This window comes from Mustelus asterias, chromosome 15 (genome assembly GCF_964213995.1).
Source record: "Mustelus asterias chromosome 15, sMusAst1.hap1.1, whole genome shotgun sequence".
NCBI classification, from domain to species: Eukaryota; Metazoa; Chordata; class Chondrichthyes; order Carcharhiniformes; family Triakidae; genus Mustelus; species Mustelus asterias.
In genome coordinates, this window is record NC_135815.1 from 28,067,214 (window position 1) to 28,089,163 (window position 21,950).

The following is a 21,950-nucleotide window of genomic DNA, read 5'->3' on the forward strand; positions in this document are numbered from 1 at the left end:
GATTTGCTGGATGGCCTCTGGGAGGCATGGGAGATCATGTCACTCTCGTTAAATCCCTGACCCACCATCAAATCCCAGTGGGCTCAGGGATAATTACAATTAAGTATCTCGTTAATGAGTCGAATTGACATCATACCACTGGAGTGCGGGATCCCATGTTGGGTCATTCCCACCCCCACTATATAGGGGATAGCTTTCCTGACTCCCTATTTCCTTCTTAAATTGCTATGGTCCATGTGGTATAGGTATACCCACAGTGCTGTTCCAGGCCATGGGGATTTCCAAGATTTTTGATCCAGCTACAGTAAAGGAACAGTGGTATGATTCCAAGTCAGGATGGTGTGTGAATTGGACAGTGTAGTATTAGGGCGCTCAGGGTTAAAAGAGTTAATGTGTGGGACTGGAGAAAGTTCTAGAACTGGGCACCACACTCAGTTGAGGCCGAACCAGTATATTATGAAGGTCGAGCATTAACTCCTTGTTTATTACTCTGCACCTCCTGGAACCTGGATGTCTTTTTTTAGCCACTTTTTCAACCTTCAATGCCACATTCAACTATCTGTGCACATAGAACATAGAACATAGAACATAGAACATTACAGCGCAGAACAGGCCCTTCGGCCCACGATGTTGCACCGACCAGTTAAAAAAAAACTGTGACCCTCCAACCTAAACCAATTTCTTTTCGTCCATGAACCTATCTACGGATCTCTTAAACGCCCCCAAACTAGGCGCATTTACTACTGATGCTGGCAGGGCATTCCAATCCCTCACCACCCTCTGGGTAAAGAACCTACCCCTGACATCGGTTCTATAACTACCCCCCCTCAATTTAAAGCCATGCCCCCTCGTGCTGGATTTCTCCATCAGAGGAAAAAGGCTATCACTATCCACCCTATCTAAACCTCTAATCATCTTATATGTTTCAATAAGATCCCCTCTTAGCCGCCGCCTTTCCAGCGAAAACAATCCCAAATCCCTCAGCCTCTCCTCATAGGATCTCCCCTCCATACCAGGCAACATCCTGGTAAACCTCCTCTGCACCCTCTCCAAAGCCTCCACATCCTTCCTGTAATGTGGGGACCAGAACTGCACACAGTACTCCAAGTGCGGCCGCACCAGAGTTGTGTACAGTTGCAACATAACGCCACGACTCCTAAATTCAATCCCCCTACCAATAAACGCCAAGACACCATATGCCTTCTTAACAACCCTATCTACTTGATTCCCAACCTTCAGGGATCTATGCACACATACACCTAGATCCCTCTGCTCCTCCACACTACTCAAAGTCCTCCCGTTAGCCCTATACTCAACACATCTGTTATTCCTACCAAAGTGAATTACCTCACACTTCTCCGCATTAAACTCCATCCGCCACCTCTCGGCCCAACTTTGCAACCTGTCTAAGTCTTCCTGCAAACTACGACACCCTTCCTCACTGTCTACCACACCACCGACTTTGGTGTCATCAGCAAATTTGCTAATCCACCCAACTATACCCTCATCCAGATCATTAATAAATATTACAAACAGCAGTGGCCCCAAAACAGATCCCTGAGGTACACCACTTGTAACCGCACTCCATGATGAATATTTACTATCAACCACCACCCTCTGTTTCCTATCCGCTAGCCAATTCCTGATCCAATTTCCTAGATCACCCCCAATCCCATACATCTGCATTTTCTGCAGAAGCCTACCATGGTGAACCTTATCAAACGCCTTACTAAAATCCATATATACCACGTCCACTGCCTTGCCCCCATCCACCTCCTTGGTCACTTTCTCAAAAAACTCAATAAGGTTAGTAAGGCACGACCTACCTGCCACAAAACCATGCTGACTATCACCTATCAATTCATTACTCTCCAAATAACTATAAATCCTATCCCTTATAATTTTTTCCAACATCTTGCCGACAACAGAAGTGAGACTCACCGGTCTATAATTCCCGGGGAAGTCTCTGTTCCCCTTCTTAAACAATGGGACAACATTCGCTAACCTCCAATCTTCTGGTACTATACCAGAGGCCAACGACGACCTGAAGATCAGAGCCAGAGGCTCTGCAATCACTTCTCTTGCCTCCCAGAGAATCCTTGGATAAATCCCATCCGGACCAGGGGATTTATCTATTTTCAGACCCTCCAGAATATCCTGCACATCCTCCTTATCAACTGTAATACTGTCTATTCTACTCCCTTGCAACCCAGTGTCCTCCTCAGCTATATTCATGTCCCCTTGCGTGAACACCGAAGAGAAATATTGGTTCAATGCTTCACCAATCTCCTCCGGTTCCACACATAACTTCCCTCTGCCATCTATAACTGGCCCTAAACTTGCCCTAACCAACCTTCTGTTCTTGACATGTATCCCAGATCACTCTGTTCCTGAATCCACTTTAGAATTGTACCCTTTATTTTTTTTAATTGCCTCCTCTTAGTCTTTGTACCAAAATGTACCACTTCATGTTTCCCTATATTAATTTCCTCTGCCAAGTGTGCACCCATTCAACCAATCTGTTTGTATCTTCTTGAAATTGATCACTACTTTCCGCACAGTTCCCAATTCTTTCAAACTTTGTAATGTGCCCTGTACGTCCAAGTTTACATCTTTAATGAGTGCATACGGTTTTAGTTTAGGCAGGCATCATGATCGGTGCAGGCTTGGAGGGCCGAAGGGCCTGTTCCTGTGCTGTACTGCTCTTTGTTCTTAGTCCTAGAACAGCAGTGGATAAGGTAGTCAAGAAGACAGATGGCATGCTTTCCTTCATCGGTCGGGGCATTGAATATAAAAATCCGCAGGTCATGCTGCAGCTGTACAGAACCTTGGTTAGGCCTCATTTGGAATGTTGTGTACAATTCTAGTCGCCACACTACCAGAAGGATGTGGATGCTTTGGAGAGGGTGCAGAAGAGGTTTACCAGGATGTTGTTTGGTCTGGAGGGTATTAGCTATGAGGAGAGATTGGATAAACTTGGTTTATTCTCACTGGAATAATGGAGGTTGAGGGGCGACCTGATAGAGGTTTACAAGATTATGAGTGGCACGGACAGAGCGGATAGTCAGATGCTCTTTCCTAAGGTAAAAACGTCAAGTACTAGGGGACATAGGTTTAAGATGCGTGAGGAAAAGTTTAGAGGAGATGCGCGAGGCAAGTTTTTTACACGGAGGGCGGTGAATGTCTGGAACGCGCTGCCCGGGGAAGTGGTGGGAGCAGGTACAATAGCAGCATTTAAGGGGCATCTAGACGAATACATGAATAGCATGGGAATGGAAGGATACGGATTTTGTAAGTGCATACATAGAACATAGAACATTACAGCGCAGTACAGGCCCTTCGGCCCTCGATGTTGCGCCGACCAGTGAAACCAATCTAAAGCCCCTCTAATCTACACTATTCCAATATCATCCATATGTTTATCCAATAACCATTTGAATGCTCTTAATGTTGACGGGTCCTCTACTGCTGCAGGCAGGGCATTCCACGCCCTTACTACTCACTGAGTAAAGAACCTACCTCTAACATCTGTCCTATATCTCTCACCCCTCAATTTAAAGCTATGTCCCCTCGTGTTAACCATCACCATCCGAGGAAAAAGGCTCTCACTATCCACCCTATCTAATCCTCTGATCATCTTGTATGCCTCTATTAAGTCACCTCTTAACCTTCTTCTCTCTAACGAAAACAACCTCAAGCCCCTCAGCCTTTCCTCATACGATTTTCCCACCATACCAGGCAACATCCTGGTAAATCTCCTCTGCACCCTTTCCAACACTTCCACATCTTTCCTATAATGCGGCGACCAGAACTGTACACAATACTCCAAGTGCGGCCGCACCAGAGTTTTGTACAGTTGCAGCATGACCTCCTGGCTCCGAAACTCAATCCCTCTACCAATAAAAGCTAACACACCGTACGCCTTCTTAACAACCCTATCAACCTGGGTGCCAACTTTCAGGGATCTATGCCCATGGACACCCAGATCCCTCTGTTCATCCACACTACCAAGTATCTTACCATTAGCCCAGTACTCTGTATTCCTGTTACTCCTTCCAAAGTGAATCACCTCACACTTTTGCGCATTAAACTCCATTTGCCACCTCTCAGCCCAGCTCTGCAGCTTATCTATGTCCCTCTGTAACCTGCCACTTCCCTCCACACTGTCTACAACTCCACCGACTTTAGTGTCATCCTCAAATTTACTAACCCATCCTTCTACACCCTCATCCAGGTCATTTATAAAAATGACAAACAGCAGTGGCCCCAAAACAGATCCTTGCGGTACACCACTAGTAACTGAACTCCAGGATGAATATTTCCCATCAACCACCACCCTCTGTTTTCTTATAGCGAGCCAATTCCTGATCCAAACCACTAAATCACCCTCAATCCCATGTGCACGTATTTTCTGCAGTTTTTAGTTTTAGTTTTTACGGTTTAGTTTTAGTTTTTACGGTTTTAGTTTAGGCAGGCATCATGAATGGCGCAGGCTTGGAAGGCCGAAGGGCCTGTTCTTGTGCTGTATTGTTCTTTGTTCTTAAGTCTTAATACCCAGCCCTGGGGAACCCCACTGTATACCTTCATCCAGTCAATAAAACAAATGTTCACCACTTTACTGTCACTCAGCCAACTTCATATCCAGGCTGCCACTGCCCTTACTATTCTATGGGCTTCAACTCTGCTGGCAACCCAATTATGTGACACTTTATCAAATGCCTTTTGGGAGTCCACGTGCAGCATATCAGCCACATTAGATTCTAAGCTTAGAATCGAGGCAACTGAAGACACAGCCATCAATGGCGGAATAATTGAAATCGGGAATGCTCAGGAGGCCAGAATTAGATGAGCGCAAATATCTCGGAGGATTGTGGGATCCCAAGGAGATTTCAGAGCTGGGGAAGGGGGGGGTGAGATTTTTAAATTCAAGACGTTGCTTTTCTGGGAAGCAATGAGAGTCAGCAAGCGCAGCAATTGGAGACAGAAATTGAGTGGATCCTCTGTAATCTTAGAGCCAAACCCAGGCATGTCTCTGGCACACCCTCCGACAGCCAGCCTGGCCCAGTAATGTGACCCGGAGCTGTGAACCTATAAAATGGAGCTGGGGATCTGTATTAAACAACTCCAAATAATCCTGCAAGCAAATGCCCCAGCACATAGGTGACCTTGGCTAAACAATTGTAGTTAGTGCTGAGTGTTGGTAAACTGCAGGGTTGCAGCTGATTAATCTCTGGATTTAGATGAGTGCAATAGTCCCTTTGGGAAGAGAGTGTATGAGCCGAAATTCTGCCTGTGGGTTTTATCAGTGCGTTGGTTTGGAACTCAAACATGGAATGAAACATGATAATGAGTATTGTCAGGCTACTTATCCATGGGGACCACACACCCAAACTTCACCAATCTGAGCACACGTTATAGAATGGAGACATTGAATTGGGAACACTGTTTGATTTATTCCTCCTACCTTTTTCAGCTCAGGGACAGTAAGACCAATTGTAGTCTCTGAACTGCAAATATAGTCAAAATAGTTTTTCCTCTAGAAAATGGGCGGCACAGTGGTTAGCCCTGCTGCCTCACAGCAGCACCAGGGACCTGTGTTCAGTTCTGGCCTCAGGTCACTATCTGTGTGGAGTTTGCACCTTCTCCCCGTATCTGCGTGGGTTTCCTCCCACAGTCCAAAGACGTGCAGGTTAGGTGGATTGGCCGTGCTAAATTGCCCCTTAGTGTCCCAAAATGCGTAGGTTAGATGGGTTAACCATGGGAAAAGTGTGGGGTAGGGGATAAGGTGGGGGAGAGGACCTGGGTAAAATACTCTGTGAGAGAGTCGGTGCAGACCCGATGGGCTGAATGGCCTCTTCCGCACTGCGGGGATTGTATGAAAACGGGTGCTTAATAAATGCACAATACATTTTCAGTTAGAATTGTTCTTCATCTAAAAAATTTGGATCAGAACAGAAATTCTTTTTGTATTTTTCAAAATTTCCAGGAAACCCAACCTTCTTAAAAAAATAAATGTAATGGTATTTTGACTTTGCCCAATTACCGTTAATTGTAATAAAAGTAAGACGCACTGCACAAATTTGTCATGGAGAAACTTAAATTGTGCACTTATTGTGGCTGTGAACATTTCCCAAGCCTATAGAATAAGCAGTGACTATGCATACAGTATAATCACTGAACATTCCCTTGAAGAGTCAGCAACATTTTCAGTGTGATTTGAAAACAATGAGTTCACTCCGGAGCAGAACAATAGGAAGGCAAAGGGCAAAAGTTCACAATCTTTTGAAGCCAGTAACCAGACATTAATGGCCGTTTGTTACACAAATTGACAGCCCGAACACTTCAATGACTGATCCATTCCTTATTTTTAAAAAAAACAATGTGCATTACCTGAAATTTCCTGCTGGTACAGGGTCATCACGGGAATCAGAGAAAATGTATGACACAGCAGGAAGCCTTGTTGCACATCATGTCTCCTGTTCAATGAACAGCTACCCAGCCTAGTTCTACCTGTCTCTCCTGGACTTGTCTGCCTGCAGATCACAGCTCTTCAAGTAGGGAGCCAAATACTTTTTAAATGCAGTGAGAATTTCTGCCTCCACCAGCCTTTCAGGCCGTGAATTCCAGGTCTATCATCTGAAAATATGTTCCCTCATCTCCCCTCTAATCCTTCTACTTATTACTTTAAACCTGTGTCCCCTAGTTTTTGCTAAGTTAATCTTAGGATCCCTACAGTGCAGAAGGAGAACATTCAGCCCTTTGAGTCTGCACCAACTCTCCGACAGAGCATCTTACCCAGGCCCACCTCCAACCTATCTTATTAACCCCATGTCTTTATTCCACTAATCCCCCTAACCTACACATTGTGGGACACTAAGGGGCAATGTAGCTTGGCCAATCCACATAACCTGCACATCTTTGGACTGTGGGAGGAAACCGGAACACCCCAGAGGAAACCCACACAGACATGGGGAGAACGTGCAGACTCCGCACAGTCACCCAAAGCTGAAATTGAACCGGGTCCCTGACGCTGTGAGGCAGCAGTGATAAGCACTGTGCCACCATGCCCCTCCAGTAGATCATAGAATTGTTACAGCACAGTTGGAACCCATTCAGCCCATCGTGCCTGTGTTGGCCATCTGAAGGAGCAATTCACTTGGTGCCACTCTCCCGCCTTTTCCCCGTAGCCATGCAATTTTTCTCCTTTTCAGATAACAATCCAATTCCCTTTTGAAAGCCTCAACTGAACCTGCCTCGACCACACTCCCAGGCAGTGTGTTCCAGATCCTAACTACTTGCTGCATGAACAAGTTTTTCCTCAAGTCACCATTACCTATTTTGCCAATTAGCTTAGATCTGTAACCTCTGGTTCTCAATCCTTCCACCAATGGAAACACTTTCACCCCATCTATCCAGACTCCTCATGCTTTTGAATCCCTCAATCAAATCTCCTCTCAACCTTCTCCTTTCCAAAGAGAACAGCCCAACTCCTCCAATCTTGCTATATAACTCTTTCATCGTCCAGTAAACTCTAGATTTGTTTGCCCTATCTTTCCCCTTCGTGGGAATATTCCTTGACCCTACTTGAACTATCGCTTCTTTAAAGCCCATTGTTCACTGACAGATTTGCCTGCTAACCTTTGATTCCAATTTATCAGGCTTTTGTCCATTCTTGCCTCATTGAAGTTGGCTTTTCCCCAGCAGTTAATTATTCTTAATCTGGATCGTTCTTTGTCCTTTTCCATTGCCAACCTAAACCTCATAATGCAATTAGCATTGTCCCCAACCATTCTGACACTTGATCCATTTAGAATTATCAAATTTTACAGCACGGAAGGAGGCCATTTGGCCCATCACATCTGCACCAGCTCCCAAAAGAGCTTGGCCCACATCATTCCCACTTATCAGGTACAGCAATGCCTGCTTTTTCATTGGACTCGTATCCGGATAATACTTCTGCACAAAATTCTCCTGAACATCTGGTTGCAACTCTTGATCCTCTCTGCCCTTTACATGACTATGATTACCCTAGCCTATGTGTGGAATTCTCCCATGCCCCCACTGGCGGGATAAATGGCAGGCAGCGAGGCGGGGGGGGGTGTGGAATTCAGCAGGGGGTTCGCGCCAGCTTAAATTTACAGTGAGATTTTCCGATGCTGCCTGTCAGAGCAGATTAGGAATCCTGCCAGATGCCGGTGTGAAACAGATCTGCATCCGGTTAATGGGATGTTTAAAGTTTTATTTTATTAGTGTCACAAGTAGGCTTACATTAACATTGCAATGAAGTTACTGTGAAAATCCCCTAGTTGCCGCACTTGGGCGCCTGTTCAGATAAACTGATGGAGAATTTAGCAGGGCCAATGCATCTAACCTGCACATCATTTGGACTGTGGGAGGAAACCGGAGCACCCGGAGGAAACCCACGTAGACATGGGGAGAACGTGCAGACTCCACACAGACAGTGACCCAAACCGGGAATCGAACCCAGGTCCCTGGAGCTGTGAGACAGCTGTGCCACCGTGCCGCCCTCTGTGCCACCGTGCTGCCAATACCAATGAAGGCCTGACCCGAATCTTGCCCCTATCCTCCCAAACCCCCCCCCCTCCAATTCTCCACAATGTCAGTGGGAAAGCACTTCGATCCAGAATACGTCTGGACCAACATGGATGCAGAAATCAGGATTTACCTCGGGAGTTCAGGATGGAGGCTGTCAGCGATCCTGGAACACCACAGCAGTGGGTGACGGGAGGATCTGTCAGGTTAATCTTCCAGCCTCTGTGTCTTTGAGGAGGTCCATATCCCAGCTTCAGAGTATTCCTGAAGGTCCATCTTCTTTCTTCAACAGTGGGTCACTGATGTCAGGCGCCTTTTATGTATTGCACCCAGATGTGATAATGGGACACGTGCCAGAGAACACAGCACAAAACCCCCAAATGCATAATTAATGCATTAATGCTGTTCTGGAGGATGCGGCATGATATCCCATCAGTCACCAAATTTGGAACACTCCGTGTCCCCATCACGAGACTTGGTTCCATGGGAGAATTCTGCACTATATTTGGATAACTAAAATCCCCTATTCTAACTGCTCTATACTTCTTGCACTTCTCTATAATTCCCTTACACTACCTGGTGGTTTATAGACTATACCAAACAAAGCCTTCCTTAGCTTTAGCCCTTGACCCCCCCTGAGACATCCTCTTTCTCTCGAGCACTGTAATGTTCTCCGTAATCAATACTGTCACCCTTCCTCCTTTCCTTTCTTTCCTATCTGGGCCCAAACCCCAACAGTAATGTCCCCATTGCTAGCCGGAGCCTTCCTTCTGAGCAGGTGACGGTCCGATTTTCCTTAGCAGACTTGCCTCCTGCTGTTCTGCCTTACAATGCCAAGGTGGTACTGAACTAATTTAAATCCTGAGTACTGCGTGCCCACTCTTCCCTGCCATCTGTGTAGAACCAAGGGAAAAATTGTTTTGGCACATTCCTACCAAGAGAGCCCCCTTTTGCCTTGCTGACTCTCTGATAGGACCAAGATGGTGCTTTGAGGCAGCTATGATAGTCTCTCTATTCTTTACCCATCTGCCTCAACTAGTCAGTTTCTGAAGACGTCGGAAACCTGTCTACCCCTTTAAAAATTTAAAGGTCACCTTTTGCTGGCTTTTAATTAGCTTTTTAACTGATTGTTTTAGCCTTAATTGCAAGGAGAGCGGGATTTTTGTCCTATCCTATCCTCTTGCTACCCTGATGGTTATTGCCAGTGCCTGGACCCGCCCCCATCTCCATTCCTGCCTTCGGGGACCCCAAAAGTTCAGCCCCATGTCTGACGCATTTTCTGGTGCAATCTAAGGCTAAATCCAGAGCTCTGCTCTCTCTCCCCCTCGTCATGTATCTCCCTCTGCATCATTTACAAATCCCTCGAAAAATATCTGTGCCTGAACTACTTCTTGTGGTAAAGCCACCCTACTTTAAGAAGGATGTCATCACTGTGGGGAGGGTACAGAAGACATTGGCTAAGCTTTTACCTCAGATGAGAAGCTTAAATCGAGAGATCTGATAGAAGAATAAAGGTTATTCAATTCAACAAACTCAGAACAATCAGTCAGTAGTTTATTTAGTGTAAACAATATGACATTTTTCCTGCGATACTCAGGCCCCTTGATCTTTGATACAAGAATAACAATAGAAGTAAGGATATCTGGATCAAGAAAAGACTGTTCAGACCAGGCCTTGTTTCGTTTGTCTACCAGTGTTGCTTCCAGTCCCAGTCCATTGTATTCCTTAATTCTCCCAGCCCCAGACCAGATTTCCTTCTATCAACATTTGGCACAAGATTTAAGACTTTTATCACGTGACAGAAATCTGGTCAGTTTCCTTTTGTAAGATTCCACAGACCCAGCATTCACTGCCTGGGGTGGCAGTTAATTCTGCCCACACGTTAGTAATTCTGTAATAATTCACATTTAGCTCCTGACTTCTGAATTACAGAGAAGGATATTGAACGTACAGGAGGAGATAGGCTGTTTATGCTTATTGCTTTCTCCACATGAGCCTCCCCCTCTCCTTCAATCTAACGCTACCAGCATAACCTCCTATTCCTGTCGCCCTCATGTCTTCATCTGGCCTCCCTTTACATGCATCCATGTTAATTGCTTCAATTACCTTTTGATATCTAAAACATATCCTTTAATCCTGCATTCACGATTAATTTTTGAAACAACTTGTTAGCTTTGAGTTTCTCTATTCTTGTTACTGAAAAATATCTCTCTTCCTCGATGGGTTTGGTGGACAAGTGCACTCTTTGGCCAGAATTCAATGCCCTCCGCCATGGTGAGTTTGGTGACAGGCAGGGACCCTGCCACCTCTGCCCCAGTTGAGTCTGTGGCGGGAATGATCATGGACGAACGCAGCAATCCTCAACCGCAGGTTGGGTGGATTACCAGCCACAACCACCACCTCCCCAATGGTATTGCCAAGCAGTGAAGAACTGCTGGCTTCTACTGGGCCAGTGACTCTTGGATAGGGTTTGTCATATCAGGAGCGGTTGAGGAGTCTGGGTCTATACTCGATTGAGTTTAGAAGGATGAGGGGGGATCTAATTGAAACTTACAGAATGCTGAGAGGCCTGGATAGCGTGGACGTGGAGAGGCTGTTTCCACTAGTGGGAGAGACTGGAACTTGAAGGCACAACCCCAGAGTGAAGTCCACCACTGTCCAGTTAAGTACCTATCTGCTTGGCAACACCATTGGGGAGGTGGCGGTTGTGGCTGGTAATCCACCCAACCCACGGTTGAGGATTGCTGCGTTCGTCCATGATCATTCCCGCCACAGACTCAACTGGGGCAGAGGTGGCAGGGTCCCTGCCTGTCACCAAACTCACCATGGCGGAGGGCATTGAATTCTGGCCAAAGAGTGCACTTGTCCACCAATCCCATCGAGGAAGAGAGATATTTTGGCACTTAAAGTGGCTCTTTTAAAACTGGGATGAAGAGGAATTTCTTCAGTCAGAGGGTGGTGAACCTGAGGAACTCATTGCCACAGAAGGCTGTGGAGGCCAGGTCATTGAGTGTTTTTTAGACAGAGATAGATAGGTTCTTGGTCAATATGGGGATCAAGGGTTACGGGGAGAAGGCAGGAGAATGGGGATGAGAATCATATCAGCCATGATCGAATGGTGGAACAGACTCGATGGGCCGAATGGCCTAATTCTGCTCCTATATCTTATGGTCTTATGGGGGGTGTTTTTTATATCCCAGGGAAAGCCCGCCACTGTCCAGTTAAGTACCTAATTGGCACTTAAAGTGGCAGGCCTTGGTGAACAGAGGAAGTGTGGGACTCTTGCCAGCTGTTCCGTTGATGGGTGAAGGCCCTAACGCCTCCATTAAATTCCACCCTGTGAAAGGATACTAATTGATAAATGATACGATTTTTAACCTCATGCTGACTTAGCTGATCACAGGATGTTGGAGGCAGTACAAATGGTAATAGTGTTCTCAGGCGAGGGAAGAGAATATTTTGCCAGGTTTTGCAATTCCAGTGATCCGTGTTGAATAGTGCATGTATGGGAATGGTGGATCAGGCTTGCCCATCCTGCCTGGATGGTGGTTAGTCTGCCAGCAAAGGCCTGGTGTTGAGCAATTGGGTACAGGCTGGATTCGGGCATTGTGGAGATATGATCCTACATTAATACAGTAGGCTGTCCTCATGAGAGGAGGAAAAAAAATGGAAGAAGAGTAGTAAGGAAGAAAAAGCTTGTCACTTCTGCTCTAACTCTTTGTTAATCCTTATAGTCTCAGTTTCTGTAACTTGGTGATTTAAGTTCAAGGGCGTGATTTGAAAATCCAATTGACTATCCTCAAAGACCTATAACTAAACAAGAACAAACCTTGGGGTGTCATAGACCTAAGTTTTGAAGTTTTAAGTTTAAGTTTATTTATTAGTGTCACAAGTAGACTTACAATGAAGTTACTGTGAGAATCCCCTCGTTGCCCCGCTCCTGCGCCTGTTCGGGTACACTGAGGGAGAATTTAGCACGGCCAATGAGCCTAACCAGCACGCCTTTTGGACTATGGGAGGAAACCAGAGCATCCGGAGGAAACTCACGCAGATACGGGGAGACATGCAGACTCTACACAGACAGTGACCCAAGCCGGGAAGCGAATCTGCTTCCGTGGCACTGTGAGGCAACAGTGCTAACCACTGTGTCATCGTGCCGCCCACATTTGCCAAAGTCAATTTTTAAAACAAATATATTTCTCCCAAGTTTAGTTAGGGAAATTTGGACTGTTAGACCATATGACATAGGAGCAGAAGTAGGCAATTCAGCCCATCAAGCCTGCTCCCCCATTTAATGAGATCATTCCCCATCTGATATAATAATACTTAACTCCATTTTTCTACCTTATCCTCATATTTCTCAATTCCTTTACTGATTAAAAATCTCTCTATCTCAGCCTTGAACATAGTTAATGACCCAGACTCTACAGCCCTCTATGGTAAAGAATTCCACAGATTCATACCCCTCTCGAGAGGAAATTCTTCTTTACTTCTATCTTAAATGGGCGACCCCTTACTATGAACATATGCCCTCTGGTCTTAGACTCTCCTGCAAGGGGAAACAACCTCTCAGCATCTACTCTGTCAAGCTCCTCAGAATCCTTTATGTCTCAATAAGGGCACCTCTCATTCTTCTCAACTCTAGTGAGTACAGGCCCAACCTACTCAATGTCCTTAGAACAGAGCAGGTTAAGAGGAAACCTGATAGAGGTTTTCAAGACGATAGGGTTTGGCAGAGAAAAAATATTTCCTCTTAAAAAATGGGTCAAGAATAAGAAGTCATACATTCCAATGCACTGACAAAAGATTGGGAAGGTAGATGATCATAGAATCCATACAGTGCAGAAGAAGGCTGTTCAGCCCATTGAGCCTGCACTGATAACAATCCCACCCAGGCCCTATCCCCGTAACCCCACATGTGTACCCTGCTAGTCCCCCTGACACTAAGGGACAATTTAGCATCGGCAATCAACCTGACCCGCACATCTTTGGAGTGTGGGAGGAAACCAGAGCACCTGAAAAGGTGATGGAAGCTGATTCACAAATAATTATTTAAATGGAGTCGAGGATGAAGATCTTACAGGGTTACAGACAAAAAAATCATAGATGTGGGACTAAGCACGACTGCTCTTTCAAAGAATCAATGCAGGCAAAACTGACCAACTGGCCCCCTTCCGTGCTGTCAGTGTGTATGATTCCATCCATCTTTTCAATCTTCTATTGTAACATGTCTTTCATTTTCTCCTCATTGTCAACTGATCTCCTGTAAAACACCATGGGAGATTTGTTACATAAAAGTAACCATACAAGTGCAAGATGGTGCTGCTGAATTGTCTGGCTGACTTGCTCATTTCTTATGGAAATCCCTCTTTTGCACAGAGGTGATTGAAACCTTGCTTCGCAAGGAGTAGTCGTCATTACCCTGTGCTCTATCAAGGGTGGAACACCGCAGTGGGACACCAGTGTGCTAAATGACCAGCTTTCCCTGTTTCATCTGTGATGGCATATTTGAAACAAGTTCTCCTTCAGTCTCTTCCTTTCTGTTGAACATGAATTGAGGTCTTTGAGCCTTTCTTTCTAATGCTGCTACGTGAATCCTCCATCATTTTTTGTTTTTGGCACCCTTTCCAATTTAGGCGTGAGGTTTAAATTGTGCAGTGTATGTTGCACTGTACATTACAGTTACAGCATTGAGATGAGAAAGGGGAACCAGAGCAGAAGCAGCAACAGCCCCGATGGGGCTGAAGGAAAATGGGATTGGCAGATCCCAGCTGGAAGGCTGTAGGGCCTCCTGGCACAGGCTGCATGTTGCATTTGGCTTAACAGGATGTCAACTATTCGCTCTCCTGACAGCAGATATAGGCAGTGATGATTTACAGGTTACTTTTTCGATTAAAAAAACATACAGTGGGATTTTCTTTCTTATCACATGGTCTCTGATAACCTGAAGCTATTTTCCAAATGGATAGGGTGATCTCAGCTTGGCAAGCAACAGGAATAGCATTAACACTTCATTCATATTGTTTGTGTGATGCAGCCAGAGTTGCTTTACACTGAGAAAATAATTTGGTTTATTCGCATTCCTTTTAGCAAAGTGTAAAGCACCCTTTTCATTTTCAGGCAGGTATGCATCAATAAAAACGCATCATCTGGCCAGTATGGTGACACATGCCAGCTACATTCAAGGACACCATGTCCGTTTACTGAACTCAATCGCCAATTTGATGTCGTTTAAGAATGTAGGGGGTAACTGGAAAGGAAATTCAGGTAGACATGTAGAATAGACAACTAATTTCAACATTACCCATTCTACAACAGCTGCAAAATTTGATAACTCCCATTTGATCCAAGCGGCATTTCATTAAGCATCAATTATCCGGAAGCTTGGCTCATACGTAAGATCTGCGACCATGCTATGAGAAAAATTTGGGACAAAAGAGAGAATCATATCATTTCTCTGTAGTAGGTTTAGTAAACCAACACTGGAGCTAGGTATGTCTACAATACTTCATAATTGTTGATGAATGACCAGCTAGCTTCACTGATTCATGGGATGTGGAGAGCTTGACCTGTCTCCAGCAATTGGTTTTGATTTGATTTATTATTGTCACATGTATTGGGGTACAGCGAAAAGTATTGTTCCTTGTGTGCTATACAGACAAAACATACCATTCATAGAGTACAGAGGGAAGAAGGAAAGGAGGGGATGCAGAACGTAGTGTTACAATCATAGCTAGAGTGTAGAGAAAGATCAACTTAATATATGGTAGGTGCATTCAAAAGCCTGATGGCAGCAGGAAAGAAGCTGTTCTTGAGTTGGTTGGTATGTGATCTCAGACTTTTGTATCTTTTTCCCGACGGAAGAAGGTGGAAGAGAGAATGTCAGGGGTGCGTGGGGTCCTTAATTATGCTGGCTGCTTTTCTGAAGCAGCGGGAAGTGTAGGCGGAGTCAATGAATGGGAGGCTGGTTTGTGTGATGGGCTGGGCTTCGTTCACAACCCTTTGTAGTTTTTTGCAGTCTTGGTCAGAATAGGAGCCATACCAACCTATAATACAACCCAGAAAGAATGCTTTCGATGGTGCATCTGAGATCCTTATAACATGGTCTCCCATAACCTATTTTTCTAATGGATAGGGTGGTAAGCGTCAGGAGCTCCATTAACACTTCACACGGTGTCCAACGTTTTAGGTGGTTCAAATCCAACAATCATTTTGGCTCGTCAACTCTTGGCTCATACCATCCTGACTCTTTATTTCTGGGAGCTCAGGTTAACAGGCTCGCAGCTACAGGGAAAGAGTATGCATTGGGCACCAGGTGACCAGAACTTTTTATGTGAACTTCTCAGTGGATTGGGTTAGCTGGACGCTCATAAGCCGGGTGCTATGTTTCATGCATGCAAGACAGCCAGCTGACAAAATTTGCTGTTGCTCTGACGATAACTGATGGGAAATCGATACATTTGGCTCTTGTGCATTTCCTTCAATTGTCCAGCCATAGAAATTCAAACTCAAGTTTTCCATTCAATACACTAGCATTTACTGATAGTAAACAGGAGGAATAAAAGATTGGATTAAGACGGTGATAAAAGCATCAAAAAGTAAAGATTTTAAAAAGATTTAATTTCTTTTAAACCTCCAATAATAATTAAAATCTGAAGGATAGCGTCTGCACACTTGTCAAAGATACATTTTAGTGCCAGAGGGCTTTTGTTTTGGTAGTATTTAAGACCTTTCTTGCTGTTACACGAGAATGAACAAGCCCTAACTTTCTCCAGTGCATATTTATTGGGTAAATACAGCAACTACACAGTATTCCATGCATTTCAAAAGTGAGTCTCTCAGCATGTTACCACTCTAACATAACCTCTGCAGGAGCAGGACACCTCGGGCAGCTTGGTGATTTATGCATTTAACTGTGTATGCAGTGACTGGAAGATAATGTCCTATTAACGCATAAATAATTGGAGAGCGCTGTTAGCCTCACTGTTATCTCTGTCATAAATGTTGGCCCAGCGTTACTTGTGAATGAGAAAATATATTTTATTAAAGAAGCCGTAATTGAACTTTGAATTTCTAAAATTACTTTTATTTACCCTGCTGCGCATGGGTGGAAAGGAATTACGAACGGCAGGAAGATGAAGTACATTCTTCACTTGAAATCCTGAATAATAGAACAAATACAAATACCTTTGGACACAATTGCGAGTAAAGCAATAGCAAAGATTCTCGTGCCTATTTTCTCCAATCTCTCCCCAATCTTTTCTCTCCCGAGTTAAAATGCTGATGTTTGGGGGGTACATTCAGGGCAGCTCTCAATACCTCAGCCATTCTTCAATTATGAGCCGAAACAGCAGAGAAAATTTTAAAGGAGGCAAAGAGGGCAAGCTCCAAAAATTAGCAGCCTGTCATCAATCTGGCCGATAACACAGAAAGGGTAATTACTGTTGGATGACTGGATTACTCACCTGTTTCAGGCAGAAGACACTATTCATATACAGATCCGGGTTCTCAAACAACATCGACTGCAAGTACTGAAGTCAACTTGACATTCCATACATGCTTGTCCCCAGTTGAACTTTACAGCTGAATACAACCAAACAAACATGTTTAAAAATTATTTTACTGGGCCCAGGGGGATTGGACTATTGTGCAAGAATAATATGGGTCTCTCCCGCTCTCTCCAAAATGACTGGGTAAAAGCAAATTACTGCGGATGCTGGAATCTGAAAACAAAAGAGAAAACGCTGGAAAATCTCAGCAGGTCTGGCAAAATCTGTAAGGCGAGAAAAGAGCTGACGTTTCGAGTCCAGATGACCCTTTGTCAAAGCACCTCAGAATGGGTCTAAAAGTCGAATCAGAAACACTCCCAGTTTCAAGTCCGTCCAGCACTTAGAATCAAAATAGTAAAATCGGGCCCAGAGGGCGGGACTTCCCCTGCTCCCACATGGTGTGTTTCACAGCAGTGGAGGTGGCATGCCATTAGCCAGCAATGGGATCTTCTGATCCCACCGCTGTCAATGGGGTTTCCTGTTCTATGCAACCCCCACCCCGCCGTGGGTTTCCCAGGTCACCATCAGCGGGATTGAAAGATCCCACTAGCAAACATGACAGGAATATTCCGTCCATAGGACAGGTGAGAGCGAGTTACTGGTCCTGGATTGGACAAACATATGGGGGAAGAATTGGGGTGCTGATCAGCATGGTTGACAATGGCAGTCGCCTCTGAGCGGGTCACTAGTCCAGCATCGGACAAAGAGATGGATGACGTTGATCGTCATGTTTGGAAATGGCAATCTCTCCTATTTTCTTCAAGCTTCTTGAACGAGCCAAAGTGTTAGGCCAAAGTCATCATGAATCACTTTGAAAAGCTCCCCCCGTCCAAAGTTGTTTTTGAGCTAACTAAGGTGTTCGGCGAGAGTCAGCATTGCTCCACCTGGAGAAGCCCTTTTCCAAAGTAATTTTTCTCTCTCAAGAATCGTTTTATGTACTTTATTTCTGGGAGGCTAGAGCCAATCATTTATTCAACATTTATTGGAGCTGGTATGGGAGCTTTTTTTTACAAGAGAGAAAGAGAGTTATTCCTATAATATTCCAAAATTTCTCAGAATTTAATAAAATTATGCAAGTGATTTCCTACAGTACGTCAAAACTAATCATTAGTGTGTCCGTTTGTTACCTGCAGAGATCTTAAACTGGACAATATCTTGCTGGATGCTGAGGGGCACTGCAAGTTGGCTGACTTTGGCATGTGCAAAGAAGGTATTCTGAATGGAATCACAACAACTACTTTCTGTGGGACACCAGATTACATTGCCCCTGAGGTATGGTTGCTTTCTCCCATTAATCTTTCTATACCAATATAGTGTAGCAAATCTGTTGGTGTGAGTGAGTAAGAGGTGAAAAATTATCATTTAAATCTTGCTATCGCGTGTCAGATAACTACAGAGAATGTGACTTTAAATCCCAGGCCGGATTAACATTCACAATTAGATGCCCCTCAGTTGGTGAGTGTTGTTGTTTCTTGGGTGGGGGGAGTATTATTCCAGGGCACAGGTGTCCTTTTCTAGGGAGTAGAAAATTTTGAGGAAAACCCATCCTTTCCAAAAAAGTACATCTCGTGCCAACCAATACCAAGCAGTGGCCAGCGTCACTAGGTTGGTTATGGAGAGATTGGCAGGCCAGACTCTCAGTTCTCTGGGTATATTTTTAGATACTCTTTCTTAATTGGATTTAATAATAAAATTTGCAATTTGTATATAAATCACCAATTGTCTCCCTGCCTTTTCAGTTCTTTCTGTGGGTCCTATCTTTATATCTTCGTCACTCCATGTTACTGATGATTTGTAAATAATCACTAAGAGATTAGTGGGTGGCACAGTGGTTAGCACTGCTGCCTCACAGCGCCAGAGATCCGGGTTCAATTCCCAGCTTGGGTCACTGTGTGGAATTTGTATGTTCTCCCCGTGTCTGCGTGGGTTTTCTCCGGGCGCTTCGGTTTCCTCCCACAGCCCAAAGATGTGCAAGTTCGGTGCATTGGCCATGCTAAATTCTCCCTCAGTGTACACGAACAGGCGCCGGAGTGTGGTGACTAGGGGATTTTCACAGTAACTTCATTGCAGGCCTACTGCAAGGCAAAAGAGAGAGCCTATAATGTGGCAAAGAGTAGTGGGAAGTCAGAAGATTGGGAAGGCTATAAAAACAAACAGAGGATAACAAAGAGAGAAATAAGGAAGGAGAGGATCAAATATGAAGGTAGGCTAGCCAGTAACATTAGGAATGATAGTAAAAGTTTCTTTAAATACATTAAAAACAAACGGGAGGCAAAAGTAGACATTGGGCCGCTCCAAAATGACGCTGGTAATCTAGTGATGGGAGACAAGGAAATAGCTGAGGAACTTAATAAGTACTTTGCGTCAGTCTTCACAGTAGAAGACATGAGTAATATCCCAACAATTCAGGAAAGTCAGGGGGCAGAGTTGAATATGGTTGCCATCACAAAGGAGAAAGTGCTAGAGAAACTAAAAGGTCTGAAAATTGATAAATCTCCGGGCCCAGATGGGCTACATCCTAGAGTTCTAAAGGAGATAGCTGAAGAAATAGTGGAGGCGTTAGTTATGATCTTTCAAAAGTCACTGGAGTCAGGGAAAGTCCCAGAGGATTGGAAAATCGCTGTTGTAACCCCACTGTTCAAGAAGGGAACAAGAAAAAAGATGGAAAATTATAGGCCAATTAGCCTAACCTCAGTTGTTGGCAAAATTCTAGAATCCATCGTTAAGGATGAGATTTCTAAATTCTTGGAAGTGCAGGGTCGGATTAAGACAAGTCAGCATGGATTTAGTAAGGGGAGGTCGTGCCTGACAAACCTGTTAGAGTTCTTTGAAGAGATAACAAATAGGTTAGACCAAGGAGAGCCAATGGATGTTATCTATCTTGACTTCCAAAAGGCCTTTGACAAGGTGCCTCACGGGAGACTGCTGAGTAAAATAAGGGCCCATGGTATTCGAGGCAAGGTACTAACATGGATTGACGATTGGCTGTCAGACAGAAGGCAGAGAGTTGGGATAAAAGGTTCTTTCTCAGAATGGCAACCGGTGACAAGTGGTGTCCCGCAGGGTTCAGTGTTGGGGCCACAGCTGTTCTCTTTATATATTAACGATCTAGATGACGGGACTGGGAGCATTCTGGCCAAGTTTGCCGATGATACAAAGATAGGTGGAGGGGCAGGTAGTATTGAGGAGGTGGGGAGGCTGCAGAAAGATTTAGACAGTTTAGGAGAGTGGTCCAAGAAGTGGCTGATGAAATTCAACGTGGGCAAGTGCGAGGTCGTACACTTTGGAAAAAAGAATAGAGGCATGGACTATTTTCTAAACGGTGACAAAATTCATAATGCTAAAGTGCAAAGGGACTTGGGAGTCCTAGTCCAGGATTCTCTAAAGGTAAACTTGCAGGTTGAGTCCGTAATTAAGAAAGCAAATGTAATGTTGTCATTTATCTCAAGAGGCTTGGAATACAAAAGCAGGGATGTACTTCTGAGGCTTTATAAAGCACTGGTTAGGCCCCATTTGGAGTACTGTGAGCAATTTTGGGCCCCACACCTCAGGAAGGACATACTGGCACTGGAGCGGGTCCAGCGGAGATTCACACGGATGATCCCAGGAATGGTAGGCCTGACATACGATGAACGTCTGAGGATCGTGGGATTATATTCATTGGAGTTTAGGAGGTTGAGGGGAGATCTGATAGAAACTTACAAGATAATGAACGGCTTAGATAGGATGGACGTAGGGAAGTTGTTTCCATTAACAGGGGAGACTAGGACGCGGGGGCACAGCCTTAGAATAAAAGGGAGTCACTTTAGAACAGAGATGAGGAGAAATTTCTTCAGCCAGAGAGTGGTGGGTCTGTGGAATTCATTGCCACAGAGGGCTGTGGAGGCCGAGACGTTGAGCGTCTTCAAGACAGAAATTGATAAATTCTTGATTTCTCGAGGAATTAAGGGCTATGGGGAGAGAGCGGGTAAATGGAGTTGAAATCAACCATGATTGAATGGTGGAGTGGACTCGATGGGCCGAATGGCCTTACTTCCGCTCCTATGTCTTATGGTCTTATGGTCTTATACTTGTGACAAATACATAAAGTTAAAGAAGACCCGGAGTTGACTCTTGTCCCCATGGCCCAAGAGATCTTGAATTCACCCTTTAGCAGTTTTTAAAATGTTGTTAATATGATGTGGGTGAGGCTGGCAAAGGAACATAATGACATAGGAGCATAAGAAATAGGGTGAGGGATAGTCCATTCAGCCCCTCGAGCCTGGTCAGCCATTTAACTAGATCATTGCTGATCTTTTACCTCAAGGCCATTTTCCCTATACTATCTCCATATCATTTAATAACTACAAATCTATCCATCTTTGTCTTGAACATGTTCAAAGACTAAGCCTCCTCAGCCCTCTGTGGTAGAGAATTCCAAAGATTCGCCACTTTCTGAGTGAAGAAATTCCTCCTCATCTGAGTCTTATGTAGCTGTCTCCCCTAAACTCACATCCAAGGGAAACACCCTTCCTGCAACGACCCTGTCGAGCTCTGTAAGAATTTTCAATCAGATCACCTCTCATTCTTCTGAACTGTAGAGAATACAGGCCCAATGTCCTTGATCACTGCTCTTATGACAATCCTGCCATCCCGGTAATGAGTCTGGTGAACTTTTGTTGCACTCACTCGATGACAAGTACATGCTTCCTTAGGGAAGGAGACGTAATACTCCAGATGCCATCTCACTTTGGCTCTATACAAAGCTCCATCTCGAAGGTGTAAAACCAGATCCTGCCGCTTTGTTTAAAGTTTATTAGTGTGGCAAGTAGACTTACATTAACACTGCAATGAAGTTACACTCCGGCG

At 44.7% G+C, this 21,950-nt stretch overlaps 1 protein-coding gene across 1 annotated transcript in view; it reads left to right on the plus strand.

The window, feature by feature from the left end:
- The window catches only part of LOC144504419 (protein kinase C epsilon type), a 571,367-nt gene that overhangs the window by 525,894 nt on the left and 23,523 nt on the right, over nucleotides 1-21,950 (plus strand). Inside the window, exon 12 of the mRNA XM_078229681.1 lies at nucleotides 18,236-18,374. Coding sequence (XP_078085807.1) covers nucleotides 18,236-18,374 — 139 coding nt within the window. The remainder of the gene's footprint in view (nucleotides 1-18,235; nucleotides 18,375-21,950) is intronic.